Below are 20,763 nucleotides of genomic sequence, written 5' to 3'. Positions count from 1 at the left end.
TGAGAATGTGGCTCAGTGTTTTGAGTGCTCCTGAGTTCAATCTCCAGTACCTGCCCCCCAAGAAACTAAGTTTATTTATTTTTTTCCTCAATAAGATATATATCAAGGGCTGGGCCTGGGGCCCAATGGTGGAGCACTTGCCTAGCATGTGAGAGGCACTGGGATCAATCCTCAGCACCACATAAACAAATAAAATAAATAAAGGTATTGTGTCCATCTACAACTAAAAGAGCTGGGAATGTGGCTCAGTATTTAAGCATCCCTGGATTCAATCTGTTAAAAAAAAAAAAAAAAGATCTACATATCAAAATATTACATTGTAAATATATAATTTACATAAATATATAAATTATGATTTATATATGAATGAAGTCCTGAGGGTGTAGTTCATTAGTAGAGTGCCCAGGGTTCTATCCCCAGCACTGCAAATAATAATGACAATAATTCAATGCCAGGTGTGGTGCCTTACACCTGTAATCCCAGCAACTCAGGAGGCTAAGGCAGAAGGATCTAAAGTTTGAAGCCAGCTTGAGCTACTTAGTGAGACCCTGCCTCATGATAAAAAGTAAAAAGGAGCGGGCATGCAGTTCAGCGGCAGAACACTTGTAGGAGGCCCTTGGGTTCAATCCTCAGCACCACAAAAAATAGATGAGCCAGGTGCAGTGGCACTTGCCTGTGTCCCCAGTAACTCAGAAGGCCAAGGCAGGAAGTTAGAGGACACTCTGGGCAACATAGCAAGACCCTGTTTCAAAATAAAAGATAAAAAGGGCTAAGGATGCAGCACAGTGGTAGATTGTACCTGGGTTCAATCCCTAGTACCACAAAAATAAATAATAAACATAAAAATAAATTTAAAAAAAAACAGGATAAATAAAACAAATATGTTAAAACTGTTATGACATTGATTCTTTGGGGGTTTCTTTGGACTGAGTCTCTTGACTACTATGAATGTTCCAGATTTTTTCACAGAGTAAACAGGAAAATTGTGAGAGAAAGAAGGACGTGACATCTGCTATAGTTTGAATGTGGTTTGTGCTCCAAAGGCTCATACGCCAGGAGCTGTGTCAGCAGGGTGGTGCTTTGAGCAGTGTGATGGTCCTTTAAGAGGTGGGGCCTAGTGGGAGATCTCAAGGCTGGCTCCACCCCTTTAACCTGGCTTCCTGTCCGTCTACATAATCTTTCCCTCGTCTATTCAGCTCCTAGCACTGTGGTTCCATCTGTCATAAGGTAATAAAGCCAAGGAAACCCTCACCAGAGCTGGCACTAGGCTGTTGGGACTTTCTGGCTCCCAAACGAAGCTAAATAGAATTCTCTTCTTTAAAGTACCCACCTCGGGCTTTTCATTATTGTAACAATAAAAGGACTCATACCCCATCCGGTTCGGGTATTTCAAGCTAAAGTCATCGTTAGCTGGCCTGAGAAGAGTCGGGATGGATGGGGGTTTTCTGAATTCTTTATTATCAATCTTGCTCCCGAAAGCAGTGAGGGCCACAGAGAAATAAAAATGAGTCCCCATCTCCAGAAGCCAGGCGGGCCCACGTTTCCGGTCTTCTCCATGGTTCTGTGTCAGCCCAGCTTGATGAAGAGCAGCAGGGTGGCAAGGATTCCCGGCAACTGGAATGGAGAGGAAAGAAACACTGGGGTCTTGCTGGAGACCCGAAACCGGCCCAAACTGGAGTCAGGGAGCAGGGGGAACCTCCCGAGGCACAAGTTTACACGGGGCCGCAGGTCTGTCTGGGCCTAGTTAAAGCCGCGTTGGTCCTGTTGACACAGGGACCCAGCAGTGGGGACAGGGCGTAGGCCTTGTCATGGTGCCTGTGAGTCACTGAGCCTTTACTTTGCTCAGATCTTATGTGTGCTCTTCTGATTCCTGATTTCCAGGCTCTTCTGCCTCTGACTTCCTGAAGGTTTGGCCATTAGAAGCCCAGGCAGGAGATAGGGGAGGGCAGGAGAAGTGGGGCTGCGTGTTTCTTTGACCGCCTCTCTTCTGCCCATCCTGAGCCTCCTACACACACACTGTGGACAGACGGCCCCTCCTGGTTTCTTGTGGATCTTCTTCCTAGTTGTTCTACCCATCATTAAAAGTGTGGCATAAAAATCTCCAACAACTACTGTTGACTTGTCTATCCTCCCCCATCAGTTCCACCAGTTTTTGCGTCATTTATTTTGGAGTTCCATTTTGAGGTGCATGTGTGATATATTAATGTCTTTTTTGTTTGTTTTACACTTATATGTGTGTGTGTGTGTGTATGTATATATATATATATATATATATATATAAAATGTTTGTATTTATAATGACTTCCATAAGCACTGACCCTTTTATCATTATGAATAATGTCCCTTTTTGTCTCTAGTAACTTTTTTGGGTCTGATATTAGTGTAGCCATGCAGCTCTATGTTATATATAGGGTACTGTTGACATGGTACATCTTTTTCCCACCCTTTTACTTTCAAAACATTTGTGACTTTGAATCTAAAGTGTTTCTTGTACACTGAATATAGATTGATCAGGTTTTTAAATCCATCCTTCCAATCTCTTGTCTTTGATCCGAATGTTTAGTCCTTTTACATTTAATGGAATTGCTGATAAAGTAGGATATCTATCTGCTACTTTCTAATTTGTTTTCATTTGCCCTGTGGTTTGGCTTTCTAGTCTTTCATCATGAACTTCTTTTACATTAGATATATTCTAATGTACTATTTTAATTCCCTCACTTATTTTACAATATTTTAAAATTATTTCTTAGTGGTTGCCTTAGGGATTACAGTTAAAAATCTTAATTTTTGCAATGTAGTTTGGATTTGTGGCAAACTAATAACATACAAAATACATGCTCCTTTGTAGCCTTATTCTATCTTCTTTTATAGTATTATTTTCATACAAATGGACTATTTATATACAAGTATATTAGCATAATTTTAAAAAAGACACAGTTGTCTTTTTTAAAATTTTTTTATTGCAGATGGACATAATACCTTTATTTATTTTTATGTGGCGCTGAGGATCAAACCCAGTGCTTCATATGTGCAAGGCAAGTGCTCAACCACTGAGCCACAACCCCAGTCCCCACAGTTGTCTTTTTAATTAATTGATTGATTAATTAAATTTTTGACAGAGGTGTTGTTATATTGCCAAGTCTGTCCCTGAATTCCTGGGCACAAGTGATCCTCCTACTTTAGCCTCCTGATTAATTGGACTATAGGTGCCCACCACCATGCTCAGCTGCAGTTGTCTTTTAAATTAAGTACATGTAGACAACTTTGAGTAAAAAATACTTTTACATTGTTTTTCTAATTTTTATTCTGGGGAGAGGATTCATATTAACCTATTTGGTTTCATTGTTCGAGATATGGAACACGTACAAAATTTTAAATATAGTATGTCATTATGGATATATAATTATATAACATAGAGTAATATGATTATAATGATATAATTGACATAATAATATACACAAGTATGAGGTTGTTATTTCCCACCTCTTTTAATGAACTTGTGTCAATGTCTTTGAAATAGTCACAGAATCACAACTTGGGACTTAACAGATCAGTATCTTTTGTCCTTCATTTTGGCCTTGGGGATACCCTTTAGGATTTCTATGGGGCGGGTCTGCTGTGACTGCTTTCCTTGGTTTTGGTTGACCTAGGACTGTCTTAAGTTCTCCATCATTTATGAAGGGTAATTTTGCTGGTTATTGAATTCTTAGTTGACAGAATTTCTTCTAGCATTTAAATATGCAGTCCATAGTTTCTCATAACAAATGAGTTGTGACCCTCTTTCTTTCTTTGGTTTTGCTTGGATTTTTGTTTGTGTTCTGTTTTGGACACTCAGGGTTGAACCCAGGGCTTCACTCATGCTAAGCACATGCTCTACCCCTGAGGTGCGCCTCCCGTCCTGCCTTCTTACGCAGTGTGTAGGTGTGGATCTCTGGGAGCCTGTTCTACTTGGAGTTCATCCAACTTCTTGGATCATAGATTCTTAATGTGGAGACTGTCTGGTTGCCACCTTTTTCTTCTCCCCTTCAGGGACTCCTGGTGCACATATGTTGGCCTTTTTGATGGTGTCCCATAGGCCCTGAGGCTCTGTTAATTTTCTTTCTGTCCCTCAGACTAAATAATTTCAGTTGATCCAGCTTCAAGTTCACTGATACTTTCTTCTGCCAAATTAAATTTGTTACTGAATCCCTATAGTGAAATTTTCATTTTAATTGTATTTGTTGATTCCAAAATTTCTATTTACTTCTTTTAAAAAAATCATACCTGGGCTGGGGGTGTCCCTCAGGATTACAGCACATGCTCAGAATGTGAATGGCTCTGGATTTGATCCCCAGTAACAAACGCCCCCACCACACACACACACACACACACACACACACACGCACACACGCACACACGACTTGGCGACAATTTGGCAACTCTAGAAATCAGATTTCTACTTCTTTTCAGTTAATATTATTTTTTTAAGCGGGGAGTACTGGGGATTGAATCCAGGGGGTTTAACCACTGAGCCACATCCCCAGCTCTTTTTATTTTTTTATTTTGAGATAGGGTCTCCTTAAGTTCCTGAGGCGGGCCTTGAACTTACCACCCTCCTGCCTCATCCTCCCCTGGCCACTGGAATCACAGGCATGCTCCACTGCACCAGGGGAGGGCCCACACATTGAAGGTCTCGTCATCTCCCAGTAATAGCACAGACTGGTGACCAATCCTTTACCACAAGGGCCTCTGGGGGACATTCCAGATCCAAACCCTAATATCCAGCCTTAAGGATTCTTAGCTAGCAATAGAAAACAGACTAGGACGATTGTCCATGTCAAAGAGCTCTTCAGATAGGGCTCAGGAGTGAGAACAGCCCTTGTACACAGTGTCTCCACGGTGAGTGGCCTTCAGGGGATGGTGGTGTACACATCCCCTTACAGCCACTGCCTCGTGACACACTAGACAAGGTCTCTCTAGAACTGAGAGGAGAACCTTGGGGAATCAGTTCATGCAGGGCATCATGCAAAGCCTTTGAATTTCACCTCATCGGTGCCTCCCAACCCATGAGAGGAGGCCACGGCCTCATACAGCTAGTGAGTGGTGCACCCAGGGCCAAGTCCATGGTCTCGGCTCTTGTCCCCATGAGACGCCCACCAGGAAAGAGGTCAAGAAGACACGTCCCAGAATGAGCCAGCGTTCTTCCTCTCCCACATCAGGGGGGAGGCCCCAGCGCTCTCGTGACGTCCCCCTTATAGTGAATTTTCTTTTTCTTTCTTGCCTTTTGTCTTGTTTTTGCAGTGCTGGGGATGGAACCCCGGGTCTGCACACGCTAAACAAGAGCTCTACCACTGCGCTATATCCCAGCCTGCAGCCAGTATCCAACAGAAATAGTCATGTGACCGTCAGCTCCACCTGGGAGATATTTTTGTCCTTTGTTCCCTACTACGGCCCCTCCCACCCTTGATGAGAACAGTGTTCAGCCACCTTAGGGGCTTGATGTGGTCCCACATGATGGCGCACGCCTGGAATCCCAGCAACATGGGAGGCTGAGGCAGGGAGATCACAAGTTCAAAGTCAACCTCAGCAACTTAGCAAGGCACTGAGCAATTTAGTGAAGCCCCTCTCAAAATAAAAAATAAAAAGGGCTGGGATGTGGCTTTGTGGTAAAGCATCCCTGAGTTCAACCCTCAGTACAGGGCAGGTGGGGAGGAACCTCCAGAGAGGTCGGGTCTTACCTGTATCACTGCTGCCCCCAGGGAGAACCCACTCAGGGTAAAGCTCTGGGTCTGGGTTATCTTCAGGAGCTTGTGGAAACAGCCCTGGGGGTGCAAATACCAAAGCAGGGAGGAGCCGGTTAGGGACCCGGACTCTGGGCCTCCATCCCACCACTCCTTGGGTGGGTCACATGCCTCTTGAGAGGAGAGGGGGACAGATCCTTAGTGCCTTGGCTCCTTCCCCCTCTGATGTCCCCCTCCAGCCCAGCGTCTTCCCTGGCCTCCTCATCATGCCGTCCTGTGTGGGCCACACCGTGTTCAACTGCTGTGATTACCTGTAGCCACTTGTCCTAGAATAGAGCTGTGTTGACCTTGGAGAGGTCATTCCACCTCTTTGTGCCTCTGCTATCCCTTCAATAAATGGTACTGACAGATTCTGCCTTTAAAGATTTTTTTTTTTGTGTGTGTGGGGAGTAAAACAAAGAATCTACATGAAAGCAAAGAACCAATCTTCCTTCCTTCCTTCCTTCTTTCCATCCTTCCTTCATTCCTTCCTTCCTTCTTTGCCTTTCCTTTTTCTTTTTCTTTTTTTTTTCTTCATGGTGCCAAAGATTGCACTCTGAGTCTCATTGAGCTATCCCTCCAGCTCCTGTTAGTTATTTCTGAGTGCTCTTTACATAAGAACAGAGGGCTTTATTACATATGTATTCAGCACCTTCTCAGCCCTTTATATGTATCTTCTCATTCATCTCTCATATAACCTCATGAGGTGGGTGCTCTAGTTTTATGAGGCTCAGAGGGGTTAGGCGAACACAGTAGGGGGCAGGGCAAGTCACCCAGAGGTGGAGGAGGGGTTTATCCTCCCTTCTCTGCTGTCACTGAGCGCTCCCTTTCAAGGCCCCTGGAATGTCTTGCCTTTGGAGGATGAGCTTCCTTGAGCTTGCAGTTGTCCCTGTCCAGCACCCCATCTTTCAATAATAGGTATTTATTAAGTGCCTACTGTGTGCCAGGAACTGACCTGGACACTGACAACACAGCAGTATACAAAAGACATAAAATTCCTGCGTTCGTGGGGCTGACATTTCAACAGGGGTGACAAGCAACTTGATGATGCTGTCCAGTGGCTACAAATGCCAGGAGGCCACTGAAGCAGGGCATGGGGACAGTGTGATGGTGGGGAGGGGGATCCTTTTAATATAGAGGTCAGGAACAGCCTCACCTGGAAGGGGCATTTGAACACAGAGTGGAAAGAGATGAGAGAGGAAGATATCTGAGGGGACAGCATTCCAGGCAGAAGGAACAGCATGTACAAAGGCCCTGAGGCAGGACAGTGCCTGATGTTTTTTGAGCAGGAGTGAGAACACCACTGTGGCTGCAGTGGGGTGAGGAGGGAAGAAAATGGGAGGAGAGGATGTGATAGGCAGGTGGTTCAGAGTCCAGTGGCCAGTGTGTGGCCCCAAGTCTACCTCTGAGGCCCCAGCCTGGCAGTCAGCCCAGCTGATTCTCCATAAGACCTGGCTCATAGCAGGAGCCATTGGTGTGGATGGGTGGTTGGATGGATGGATGGATGGATGATTCTTATTTCCTCCCTTAAAGAAGGGCCCCATGTTTGTCCCCTTGTGGCAAAAGTTAGGGGGGATCTGAGGGTGGGGTTTGAAATCCAGGTGCACCACCCCTGACTATTGGTACCGCTGTACCTCAGTTTCCTTAATCCACAAAACAAAAAAGGGTGTGATCTTCAACTGGAGAGGTGATGTGATTAGGCTGGGGTGTGGCCCAGGGGTTGAGTGCTCACCTAACAGGTGCGAGGCCCCCCACTTTGTCTGGTCTCCTAACCTCTCTGAGCCTCAGTTTCCTCATCTATAAAACAAAACAACAAAAAAACTATCATACTCACATCTCATGAGGTTATTGTGAGAGATGAGTGAGAAAATCCATGTGAAGGGCTGAGAAGGTGCTGATTACATATGTAACAAAGCCCTTCCATTCATATGTAAAGTGCACTCAGAAATAACTAACAGTGCCAAGATATATATGCCTCAGTGAGGGCTTGGTCACATGGCTGGCCAATACTATCACTAGGATTATCATATTTTTATCATGACTCTGCAGCTTCAGCTTTCTGTAGAGCAGGCAAAATGCCCCAGACTTGAGATGATGTGGATTCAGATCCCAACTTTGTCAAAGCCATGTGGCCTTGAACTGGTCACATTCCCTTCCTGGACCTCAATCTCCCCTATGAAGTGGAAAAGGTAACTTGAACCTCCTGCTATAGTTTGGATCTAGAACATTCTTCAAAACCCATGTGTTATAGTCTTGCTCCCATGTGGCACTATTGGAAGATGATGGAACCATTAAGAGGTGGGGCCTAATGGGAGTCTTTAGGTCATGGGGGGCAGGCTTCCTTGAAGGGGACTGTGGGACCCTGATCTTTTCCTCTCTCTTTTTCATCCATCCACCAGGTGAACAGGCTTTCTCTGCCACACACTCTCGCCATGGTGTGCTCCCTTGCTACAGGCCAAAAAATAATGGGGCCAATTGACCAAGACTGAAACCTCTGAAAGTGTGAGCCAGAATAAACCATTCCTCTTTTTAAACTGATTATCTCAGATATTTTGTTACAGCAAGGAAAACTGAGTAATATGCTCCTCCAGATTCTACTATTAAAAGGAGCTGAACCTGACACGGTGGAGCACGCCTGTAATCCCGGTGGTTCAGGAGCCTAAGGAAGGAGGATCGCAAGTTCAAAGCCAGCCTCAGCAACTCAGTGAGACCCTGTTTCTAAATAAAAAGGGCTGGGGATGTTATTCAGGGGTTAAGTACCCCTGGGTTCAATCCCTGGCACCAAAAAGAAAACGGGGGGACCGAACACTCAATGAATGTTGATTTCTCTCTCCCTCATCCCCTTTGCTAGGGTCCCCACAAATAAGCAATTTTTAGAAAGTCAACAGCCAGCAGGCTGGGAAATGTGACACACCCCGTGATCCCAACTACTCAGGAGGCTGAGGCAGGAGGACCACAAGTTTGAGGCCAGCCTGGGCAACTAATTTGGTGAAACCCTGTCTCAATCAGAAGGACCGGGGGTGTGTTCCAGTGGGAGAGCTCCCTTGGGTTCCATCCCCAGTACCACTGGAGAGAAAAGTCACCAGCCCTTTGGGCCTGTGGAAGCAACACAATTGAAGCTTGAGTTACCTTCTGGTGGATGACATCTTTGGACACTGTGTGCCCGTCACAGGCTGCAGCTCCTATGGATATGCAGCAGCCCCTTGGGTAGGTGTGACCAGTTGTCATTTCAAAGGAAGAGCCAGAAAAATCCGTGTAGTTATTCACCCCACAGCACTTTAACTGCACAGAGAGCAGAAGAGGAAATACTGAAGACTCTCCTTCAAATAATAAAACAATAACAACAGTAGACATCGCGGTCACCACCACAAATCACAGTCCAGGGCAATCTGCTGAATGCTGCGACACCACCGGCGGCAGCTCGGAGCCTTCCCTGTCTCTGAGGCCGAGGCCCTGCACAGCCCGCCTCCTCACCACCTCCCCTTTACTCACTCGGCTCCAGCCATACTGATTTCTTCACTGTTCCTCAAAGACTCCTAGCAAGCCCCAGCCTCCAGGGCTTGCATAGGCTGTTCCCTTTTTTTTTTTTTTTTTTTTGGAATGCTCTTCCTTCAAATACCTGCTAGTTCCCTCCTTTACTTCATTCAGGTCTCTGTTCAAAGGTCCCTTCTCAGGAAAGCTTGTCCTGACCACCCTTTCTAACCTGGATCAGTCAGGCTGGGCTCAGTTATGTGGCTATAACAAAGAGCCCCTCCATCTCAGTAGAGTCGTCCCTTGGTATCTCTAGGAGATAGGTGGTTCCCGCTACCCCACCCCACTGAGAGGTACTAAAATCCACAGATGCTCAAGTACCTTATATACAATAGGGCAGTAGAACCTACACACATCCCCCTGTATAATTTAAATCATCTCCAGATAACGAGAATGACTAAATGTATTGTGTCTTACTTTATTGTGCTTAACAGGCACTGTTTGTTTGTTTGTTAAACAAATTGAAGGTTTGCAGCAACCTTGCATCAAGTCTGTTGGTGCCATTGATCCAAACCTTGGATGAATGTTAGCACTTTTTTTAAAAAAATATATATTTTAAGTTGTTGATAGACCTTTATTTATTTATTTATATGTGGGGCTGAGAATCAAACCCAGTGCCTCACACATGCCAGGCAGGTGCTCTACCACTGAGCTACAATCCATTTCCTTCCTTGCTTTTTTAAATGCAACTTATCACCCTTAATACTGTTTCTTATTGTTTGTTTGTCCATCTCCCCATTCAAGTATCATGAACAGAACAGGATTTTTAAAATGACTTATTGTGTACCCAGAACCCCAATCAGTGCCTGGCACATAAGAGATGCTCATTGAATATTAGTCCAAGGATTGGATGAATGAACTAGAGGCATCTTCCACCATCTCAAGTTTGAAAAGCCAAAGCTGGGAGGTGGACAAGCCCATTCCACACCTGCTCCACAGCCTGACCTTGACTGTCAGCTCCTGCACTTGACTTAGGTGTAAAATGCAACCTGAGGGCTGGGGATATAGCTCAGTTGGTAGAGCCTCGCAGGCACAAGGCCCTGGGTTCAATCCCCAGCACCACCAAAAAAAAAAAAAAAAATAAAGTGCCACCTGAAACAGGTGATGGCTTTTCCCTTCCAGAGACTGTCCTCAGCCACCTGGCCCAAGAACGTAGATGCCAGGCCTGTCTGCTCCTTAAATACCAAGGGACAAGATGGGAGTCTCACCACCTCATGCCTATTGGGATCATGATCATATATTCATTAAAAACAACAACAACAACAACTTAGAATATGTTGCCCAGCAAGTGTTGGCAAGGATGCCCAGAAATTGGATTCCATGTGTGTTGCTGGTAAGAATGAAAACGCGTGGCTGCTGTGGCGGAGTCTGGTAATTCCTCAAGACATTAGACACAGTGCCAGGCACAGCACCTATAATCCCAGCACCTCGGAAGGCTAAGGCAGGAGGATTGCAAGTTCAAGGCCAGCCTCAGCAACTTAGCAAACTTCTGTGTCAAAATAAAAAATAAAAAGAGCTGGGGGTTTGGCACTTGTCTAGCATGCACAATGCCCCTGGTGGAAAAATAAATTAATGAATGAAACAAAGAATTGCCATACGATCCAGCAACTCCATTTCTAGGTAAAAGCAGGGACTTGGACAGATACCTGTACAACTGTGTCGGTGATGACCTTTATTCCTGGCAGCCAGAAGGCAGGAGTGGCCTGAGTGTCCACTGATAGATGAATGGATAAACAAATTGATTTGGCCTTGAAAAGGAAATTCTGACACAGTATGAATGAACTTTAGAATTATGTTCCGCAAAATAAGCCAGTCACAGAAGGTGAGAACACTGCATGGTGCCACTCCCAGGAAGTCCCCAGAATCACCAGAAAGCAGAAAGTAGAATGCGGGGTGGGTAGGGTGCTGGTGGGGAGGGAGAATGGGGAGTCTGTGTTTAACGAGGACCGAGTTTCAGCTTGGGAAGATGGAAAGTTCTGGAGAGGGATGGAATTGAATGGACTTTCATGCCACTGACCTATACGCTCAAAAATGGTGAATTTTATGTAGCATACATTTTACCACAATTTTTTTTTTTTAAAGAGAACCTCACCTTCTCCATGACCAAGTTCCACTGTTCAGAATAGTCATCTGGCTCGTTGTAACCTCTGTAATTCTTCCTCAGAGTCATGAAGGTGTGCTCCAAGGCCACTTCTCGAACCTTGCAGATGAGACCGGAGACAATTAGCACACAAAAGAGCAAGGGTGGCCCATGAGGGGGTTTGTTCTTGTGGGTAGAGAGAGGGGATCTCCTCTTTTCTTACCCTTGGTTCGTGGGTCTGTGCTAGAGGGGGACACATTCAGGCTGTCACGGTGCCCGTTGGGGAGGGGGACACACGGCAGAGCGTGGGTCTGCAGCCACGCGCATCTGGTTGTACCCATCACTAATGAACTTGAATCATCTGCTCTTTCCAATCGCCCACAAGCTGCTACGCCCACAGCTTGGCTCTAACTTGATTCAAGAACCGAGTCTCATCCTCACCAACCAAATCCCTCTCGGCACATGTGAGGGGAGAAACTTAATTTTTTGATTATTTAAATAAAGGTTTACTTTTTTTTTTCTTTTCCCCCAAAAGAGGCGATCCAGTCCCGTCTTCAAAACTGACAAAGCCCAGAAGGGGAGATCATGAAAAGTGTCTACCTCCCACCTCTTTCTCCCAGCCAGAGTTCCTCCCACTTCATGTCGATGACTATTCCTGTTTCCTGTGTCCCCAAAGAGATATTGGATGTGTGTCAAAGCCGAGGATATTTTCATTATTTTTCTCCTGGCTTGAAACTGCTGTCACTGTTCTGCATCTGGCTGCTCTAACAAGAGTAGCAGGTGTTCTCGGTGCCCTGTCATTTCTGGGCACACTGGTCGGGCCTCCAACTGTCAGCAAGGGTGGGTTCTTGGTGGCCTCTTTGACTAGGCTCCCTGTGAGCCGCCTGCCCAGCACCAGCCGCTGAATGGAGTCGGTGGATCAATACTCCGGCTCCCTCGCCCCTGGAGTGAAATAACTTAGATGCATGTTCTACCTTGTGTCCCAGACATCCCTAGCAGGACCAAGCCCAGGGGCCCACAGTGTCATTTTTATGGGCTGTTTTTCCTTTCCCACTTTACTTCTCCTGTCTCCTGTAAGTGCTTCCTGGTATCGCCTCTCAATAAACCACATGCATTTGAATCTTCCTGGGGGACTGCTAATGAAGACAGTGTTCTGTCCTAGAGAACCTCCCATCTCGGGCACAGACAGCCGCCTCCCTTCCTTGTTTCTGGGAGCACCGGACTTCAGTATGTGGATGTCTTGTAACTCACCTAAGCCCCTGGGCTGTTTGCAATCTCGCTGTGTGTTCAGTCTCCAGTGTCACAAGCCCTGGTGTGGTACTGGCTAAATTGTCCAGACTGGTTTCGAGTTTGCAATGCTTCTGCATCAGCCTGAGAGCAGCTATGATTACAGGCCCGCACCACTGCGCCTAGCTCTTGGCAATCTTTTGCACACACCGGTATGACATATGTCACTCTGCGCCTAAGCAAATAAATCCTTGGGCAATTTCCAGAAACAAGACTGTGGGGTGCACGTGCCCAAGCTTTTGTTATTTTGAGGAGTTTTGCAAAATAATCCTCTGTTCTGAACATTTTTTCAAAACCCAACAAGGAGTGCTTTATTCCCATCTCCCTCTTTCCCTGCACCAAACACAGGAGACCTGGTCTGAAATGATCTTGGCAGTTTCTTGTGACCTTTAGGAAGGGAAATTTTTGACTTTGCGCCTCATCTCTGGAGGCACGACCCGTCCAAGGGACCCACAAATCCCTCCATCAGCGGATCTCTGCCATCTAGGGGCCGGTACCCAGTGTGGGTGCCCCAGGAGGCGGGGCTTCTATCCTTTTCTGTTCCATTCAGAAATGGAGCAGGAGAAGCCACTCGGGACTCACCATGCGGAAGAGAGCGAGGACCACCGCAGCCGCCGTGATTTCCAGGATGAGAATGATAATCATGAGCAGGAAACACTGGAAGGCAGATGGGGACAACGTGGGGCTGGGAGCCTCTTCTGCCACATCCGGGGGGCTGTGTGCCCCCACCCACCTCCCATCCCAGACCTCTCTCATGCTCCAGTTTGGAAGAATTCACACGTGGGTGGGGGATGGGAGGCTGGTGGGATGCTAGCAGTGGGGCATTTGGGGGAGCTGCTAGCTGGACCCCCTTTTGGGAAGGCTTAAGAGGAGACCTTAAAGCGGGCTGCGCAGAGGGCAAGCTCAGGGGAGAGGCAGAGGCACAATGAAAGGATCCGCTGGGCACCTTGGCTGGCGTCTGTAAACCCATCTACTTGGAAGCTGAGGCAGGAGAACCGTAAGTTTGAGGCCCGCCTGAGCAACTGAGTGCAGATCCTGTCTCAAAAAAATGTCGTGGGGGCTGGGGTTGTGGCTCAGCGCTAGAGTTCTTGCCTCCCCCGTGTAAAGCATCCTCAGCACCACATAAAAATAGATAAACAAAATAAAGGTATTGTGTTCATCTATAACTAAAAATATACGTGCAAAAGTTAAAAAATAAAAATAAAACTTGAAGAGGGCGGGGGGCCAGGTAACTCATGGTAGAGTGCTTGCCTGGCACGTGGGAGGCCCTGGGTTCCATCCCCAGCACTGGAGGGGGGTGCAAGGGTGACAAATTTTAGACAAGGACTCAGGGAAGTTGCTGATGCCAGGTCAGTTGGAGCCCCGGGGAAGTAACATTTGCTGAATTAACTTTCTGATAAAATTCACAGGCCTGGTAGAGAGTAATGGGAAATGCTGCTGTCACTCATCTCAGAGAACCCCCTTTCTCCTTGGGGCTTTCCGTTTCCCTATCGGTACAAGTGGCAGTGGGGCCAGCTCAGGGGGCTTCACTGGGGTCTGTAACCCACCTTGAGGACACACGGGGGTCAAGTAAGCTCAGCTCCTGGCTTCCCACCCATCTATTCCCATCTGTACCCACTGTTATTATTGCTACTATTATTAAACATCTATTTGATAACCCATGCTTTGAGTCGCCGGACTGGCCACAGGCAGGGCTTCTCTGGCCTTGACAAGGAGAGGCAGGAAAGCACAGTGGACACTTGAGTCCTGGTTTCCACAGTCCATGAAGCCTACACAGCTGCAGGAGCCCTGCTAAATGACACAAGTACCAGCTGGTAACAACTAATAATGTGTCTGCCTCTGGGTGGCGGAGGCGTCCAGATGACAGACACTGGGGGTCTCCAAGTCCTCCTGGCTCCACCTTTAGAACCCGCCCTTAGTCTGTCCACGCGGCAGGGTCTAGCCTCCTCGCCCCCACACGCTGTTCCGCCCTCGGCCACCAGAGGGCGCGTTGGAGCCTTGGCGTTGAGGCCATCCGGCGCCACCCCAGGAGGCTTTCGAAGGACAGGGACGTATCCTGAGGGTAAAGCTAATGGAATTTACTGATAGGTTAGTGGGGGTGGAAAACAGAGGAGCTTGAATGCTTTCAAGTCAAACAAAGGCTAAAACAGTGCCCGCTTCTTCACTATGGAGCGAAAATGAAATTTTGCAGGCGGGGAGCCTGTTGATTTGTGGAATGAGGTCATTGAGAGAAAATGGGGAGCTGGGAGTGTGGCTCAGTGGTAGAGCTAGCATGCAGGGAGGACCTGGGTTCAAATCCCAGCACTGGAAGAAGGAAGGAGGGAGGGAGGGAGGGGAGAAGATAAGGAAAGAAGGAAGGAAGGAATTGAGAGGCCCATCTTAGCGAGGCCCATCTTAGCGAGGCCCAGGGGTGCTTCTAACAGTCAGTTATCTGTGCTCTGAGAAGCGACTAGACTAAGCATCTCCCTGAAAATTCCCAAAATAAAATAACCAGTGTTTTGCAGTCATGCAGTGGAAGAAGGAGAGCAATATGCTAGCGACAGATTAAACCTAGGTGGGACAATCTGCTCAGATGGACTTCTAGGGGGCGCATCCGAGATGAAATGGGAATGGGTAAGCTGAGAGCCGCCATCTGGAGAGATGCTAAGTCAAGGCTGGCTGTGTGAATGAGTGGCATGCCGTCTGCACAATCAAACCTGAAATGTCCCTACGCCATAAACTTGTACAGCAAAAGACAGGCACATGGACCAACAGAACACAGCAGAACTGATCCAAGTGTGTCAGGGAAGACTACCTGGGCCACTCAATGCATGGGACAGTATCTCACTGGGGTGTGTGTGTGTGTGTGTGTGTGTGAAATCAGATCCCTACCTCACACCACACATACAAACTCTAAATAACTAAAAATGAGAAAGCAAGATTTTTTGGAAGAAAAACCAGACAAATAAAATTTACAACCTTGGGGATCGGAGGAATTCAGGACAAGGTACATCCTAAAGGGAAAGATGGGTGCATCTGTTGCCACGAAGCAAGACATCCCAAACACAGTTGAAATAGGGGACACTGAGCAAAGGTGTTTGTCAGATAGGCAATGAAGGATTTGTACATGGCATGGGCCATTTGGGGTCTGTGTGCCGATCCAACTTACAAAAAAGAGAGTGCTTCTGCTTTCTTTCGTAGCTCCATACCACCCCGCGAGGCCAAGCAGTACTGTGATGCAGCCTATGACTAGGCACAGGTAACCAAAGTGAAAGAGGTACGCAGAAGACAATCCAAGGACCCTCGTCAGGGTGGCCTCTCCATACTTGACATTGAGGCCAAGGCCAATGAGGATTATGCCAGACACCTTTAGAACAGAAATAAAAATGGTGGGGGGAGTGGTCCTTGAGGTGTATACAGATAAAACTTTTCCTCAGATTGGATAGAAGGAAACACAGGCCAATAAAAGCAGCAAACAGGGCTGGGGATGTGGCTCAAGCGGTAGCGCGCTCGCCTGGCATGCGTGCGGCCCGGGTTCGATCCTCAGCACCACATACCAACAAAGATGTTGTGTCCGCCGAGAACTAAAAAAATAAATATTAAAAATTCTCTCTCACTCTCTCTCTCTCACTCTCCTCTCTCGCTCTCTCTAAAAAAAAATATTAAAAAAAAAGCAGCAAACATGTTTTAAAAAATGATAATACTCAGAGCTGGTGATGATGTAGAAAGATTTTCATAAGTTGTCACCAGGCAACACACTTTGTGGTTGGGAGGGAGATAGAAAGAAACTCTATAATTCATACTTACAACCTTAAAATTTTTATCTTTTTTTAAAATATTCTTTTAGTTATCAGTGGACTTTTATTTTATTTATTGATACATAGTGCTGAGAATCGAACCTAGTGCCTCACACATGCTAGGCAAGTGCTCTTCCACTAAGCCACAACCCAGCCCTAAAATTTTTACCTTTTAAGGCTTTATCTAGAAATTCCATTCCTAGATACCCAGCATAAGGAAAATAGTCATAGATGTGTCTCAAGAGACACAGAGATATTTGTTACAGTGTTTTTAATGGAAATAGAAAATTAAAATAACTGAAGCAACCAGTACCTCAGATGGGGTGAGTGAATCATGGTGGAATCGTGCTTTGGGATCCTGGATCGTTATGTTGTAGGACAGGGATGGGCAATTTGTTTCTGAGAACCCACAAATATAATGGCCCTGGAAGGTCTTAATATGTCTTAAAACTACTCAGTTCTGCTCATGTCATTTGAAAGGAGCAATCTGCACACAATCTACAAGGTAAGCAGTATGGCTGTGCCCCAAAAGCACTTTATAGCAGGCCAGGCTGTGGCTTACTGTCCCTGTTGTATGAGCATATTGACTGACACAGAAAGCTGTTTTTATATATTTATACCAGGGATTGAACATGGGGGCGCTTACCCACTGAGTCACGTCCCTAGCCCCCCCTTTTTTTTTTTGGTGGTGCTGGGGATTGAACCCAGGGCCTTGTGCATGTGAGGCAAGAACTCTACCAATGAGCTATATCCCCAGCCCCCTAGTCCTTTTAAATATTTTATTTAGATACAGGCCTCACTAAGTTGCTGAGGCTGGCTTTGAACTTGCAATCCTCTTGCCTCAGCTTCCCGAACCACTGGAGTGTGCCACACTGGCACGTGCTTTCAGGTGTTTTCTTTTTGTCTGCCTTGCTCATTCTAGGGAGGTGCTCTACCAATGAGCTACATCTCCAACCCCTTAATATGCCGTTTTTTGTTTGTTTTTGTTGATGTTTTAAGGTGGATTGTAAAGCAACGTTACATGTTTGTCTACTGTTTTTTAAAGTATGTGGAAAAGCCTGGAAGGATTTAAAGATGATGATGATATTTCTAGAATGACAACTCCCTGACAGGCTAAGCCTTTCAAATGCATTGATGCATTGAATTCCCATCAAAATATTACAATACCGTTGTCAAGATGAGAAGTGATATCTAATTTGCTTCTCCTTCTTGGCAACTTTTCTTTACCCTATTTTACAATGAACACAATTACTTTTCTAACAATGCACACTTTGGGTTATTTTACAGTAAGAAAAAATGTTTTGAAAAAATTGAACGATCAAGAAAATAAGGGGCTCGGGTGTAGCTCAGTGGTCGTGTGTGCTTAGCATGCATGAGGTCCTGGCTTCAATCCCCAAAAAAGGAGAGAATGAAAAGAAATTAATCATTCCCTCCTGGTCTTACCCCCTCCAAAAAAAAAATTATTTTCTGCAGGATTCGGTTCAGAGCTGAGCCCTTTCATCACAGATCTTCGGTCCCCAAGATCACGTGCATCTGTGCTAATTTCACCAGCTCTGAGTCGATCCAAGCCTTCACCTGTTTCCAACGTGCCAGCTCCCCAACAGCCTGCCCTACATCTCTCCTGCTTCCCCGGGGATCACAGATCCGAATGCCAATTTGGATCAACTTATTTCTGTCTTTCAGGGACGTGGACGTGGAGGAAGGGCTGAAAAGTCCCAAGGCCTGAGTTGTGACATACTTACAGTCACGAAGCCATTCAGTAAAGATAACGTTTTCTTCAAGGAAGAATATGGAGTGTGTATTTCAGCCATGTTGGCCAGACTGGGGTGCCCGGGACATTTAAGTCAGCATCTTCCTACACCTCTAGGCTACTGTTTCCCAAGATGTCAGAGGACTGGGGTAGGGGCACGGAGTTCACTTACTCTGCCCCTCTGTTTCCTGGCTGCCAGATCATCTCCCAGGGCTGCCTGGCAGCTGCCCCGCCTCAGTCATAAGCCTTTGTCACATCACAATCAAGGCTCACAGTATCAGGGAAACAGGTTCCCCATGCTGTCCCTTGTTGGCTTCTCATTCTCCAAACAGCCACACTGGGATTGGATAAAAAGACATGCAGTTCCTCTTTGGCACCCCCCACCCCACCGGATGCCACCAGGGTCCTCTGGATAAAGTGCTCAGCACAGACCATTGTGTCATTGACATCCGAAGTAGACTGGGGTCTCCAAAAGAACAGGCATCTGGATGTCCTATTCACAACTGTGTCCCCAAAGCCTGGTTCAGTAGGTACTCAAGAAACCACCAGTGGAATGAATGAATCAAGAGACTACACACAGTTCAGGGATCAAGGTGCAAGTCCCTGGGCCCTCCGAGGTCCTGCCCATGCTTCACCCATTCTTCTTTAAGGCCTGAGAGGCCAAGGATCCTGCCTGAGGCCACACAGGAAGCAGGATGAAGGCTGAGCTTTGAAGTCTCAAGGGTGACATGAAGGCAGGAACCTGTGAAGCACAGAACCCCTTTGAGGTCCGCTCTGCTCAGTTGCCCTTGAGCTCTGTGCCACAGGTCACTGCCTTTTCTTGATGATGACAGAGATGTAGTGGCATTTCTGCATGTGCACAGAAAGCAGCTCCTGCAGCACCTGGTCCACCTGGCTTCCCCACCCCGGTCCAGAGACATCCTACCCCAGGTGGTCCCTTTCTGTCCTGCCCTGGGCTGGAGTGTATCTGTGTCCAGGTCCTGGGTGGCTGGGTTTGGGGAAGGGTGCGGCTCAAAAAGGCAGAAACAATTTACACTTTAGCTACTTCCATTTTCCTTTGTCAAGTCTTCCGATTCTTGAACGTGGAACTGGACTAGATGTTCGTGGAGGAGTCACTGTCTCCGCCCTGGCCCACGCCTTTCTCTGAAAGATCATCTGAAATGAGCCTGAACTAGGGGTTGAGGGCACGAGAATGGGGGGGGGGGCGTGCAAAGGAACCTGCGAACGTGTAGGGTGCAAAGGAGGCCTGGGAAAGAGGGTTTAAAGCCCGCGAAGAGGGGGCTCGAGGCCGGAAACGGGGAGGCAGGTGCAAAGGAGACTGGAAAGGAGGGGGACGCAGAGGAGCGTGGGTGAAGTGGCGGTGCAAAGGATGGCAGAGGGCCGCAAGGACTGGACTCCGGAGCAGGGAGAGGAGGAAACTGGCAGGAAAGGAGGATCGAGCGCGCTGCGGGAGGCCCCGCCCCTCAGAGGCCCCGCCCCGGCCAGCCCCTTCCCTCTAAGCCCCGTCCCCGTGCGGCCCCGCCCCGGAATCGCTGCAAAGAGGTCGCTGAGCTCCCGGCCTCGCGCGTCCCCTGGTGGCGATCAGCGGGAGCGCGGCAGTAAAGTGCCGCTGCTGGGGCGCCTCTGCAAGCCCCTTTGGGCCCTGGCCAGGCAGTGCGGCGCCCAGACTCTGGTGTCTCCCCGCCAAACATAGGCAGCTATGCCCTGGCCATCCAGAGCTACCGCTTGGTTGGTCAGCCTAAAGAAACCAAGCCGAGACAACTCTCCTGCACCGCGGGCTCCAGATCCCAGTGCACACCCACTGAATTGATGACTACCGAGGGATTGTGCAGGCATCTGGCAAATTACAAATGCAAGACATTTGGCAAAAAGCGTGGAGGAAACCAGAACAATTTGTTTGTAGCAGTTCAGATTCTAGAAAACGGTATCCTTGGAGTGTCACTACAAAAGTGTTAGGAGGATCTTTAAATGCTATTGTAGAAATAATAGAAGAGCCACTCCGATGTATCGTTCTTTCCCTTTGCTGGAGATTGGACCCGAAGGCCCCCAACACACACTAGGCAAGCACTCTACCACTGATCTACAGCCTCAGCCTCCAATGTATCTTTACTAACAGAACTTAAGATGTGCTGAGATGCTTATTTCTCCACATGCTTGGTCTTCTATCTTTTTCTTGATACTGGAAATGGAACCTATGGTGTTTTACCATTGAAATACACCACAGTCCTTTTTATTTTGAGGTAGGGTATCACCGATTTGCTTAGGTAAACATGGAAAAACAAAAAAATTTTTTTTTAATCTAGTAAAAAACAATTCCTTGGGCTGGGGATGTGGCTCAAGCGGTAGCGCATTTGCCTGGCATGCGCGCCTGGGTTTGATCTTCAGCACCACATAAAATAAAATAAAGATGTTGTGTCCACCGAAAACTAAAAAATAAATATTAAAAAATTCTCTCTCTCTCTCTCTCTCAAAAATCCTTAATTATGAAAGTGATGTCTGTTTCCTTTTGCTAAGTCACTGAAGCTGGCATGGAGCTTGTGATTCTCCTGACAGCCTCCTCAGTCCCTGGGATTACAGACC

At 47.0% G+C, this 20,763-nt stretch overlaps 1 protein-coding gene across 2 annotated transcripts; it reads right to left on the bottom strand.

The window, feature by feature from the left end:
- Positions 1-1,566: 1,566 nt before the first annotated feature.
- On the bottom strand, positions 1,567-18,244 carry TSPAN16 (tetraspanin 16; the record flags this gene model as incomplete). Of its 2 annotated transcripts, XM_081287350.1 has the most annotated exons (7): positions 1,567-1,614; positions 5,718-5,801; positions 8,889-9,041; positions 11,383-11,490; positions 13,240-13,314; positions 15,806-16,003; positions 18,176-18,244. In XM_081287350.1, the coding sequence occupies 7 exons, from the start codon at positions 18,242-18,244 to the stop codon at positions 1,567-1,569; spliced, it is 735 nt and encodes a 244-aa protein (XP_081143476.1). The 2 variants fall into 2 exon arrangements, with proteins under 2 accessions (XP_081143476.1, XP_081143477.1); XM_081287351.1 differs by lacking the exon at positions 13,240-13,314.
- Positions 18,245-20,763: the final 2,519 nt, after the last annotated feature.

The sequence above is a fragment of the Spermophilus citellus genome (genome assembly GCF_964194105.1).
Source record: "Spermophilus citellus genome assembly, chromosome: 3".
Taxonomy (NCBI): domain Eukaryota; kingdom Metazoa; phylum Chordata; class Mammalia; order Rodentia; family Sciuridae; genus Spermophilus; species Spermophilus citellus.
This window is presented reverse-complemented; position numbering and strand designations above follow the sequence as displayed.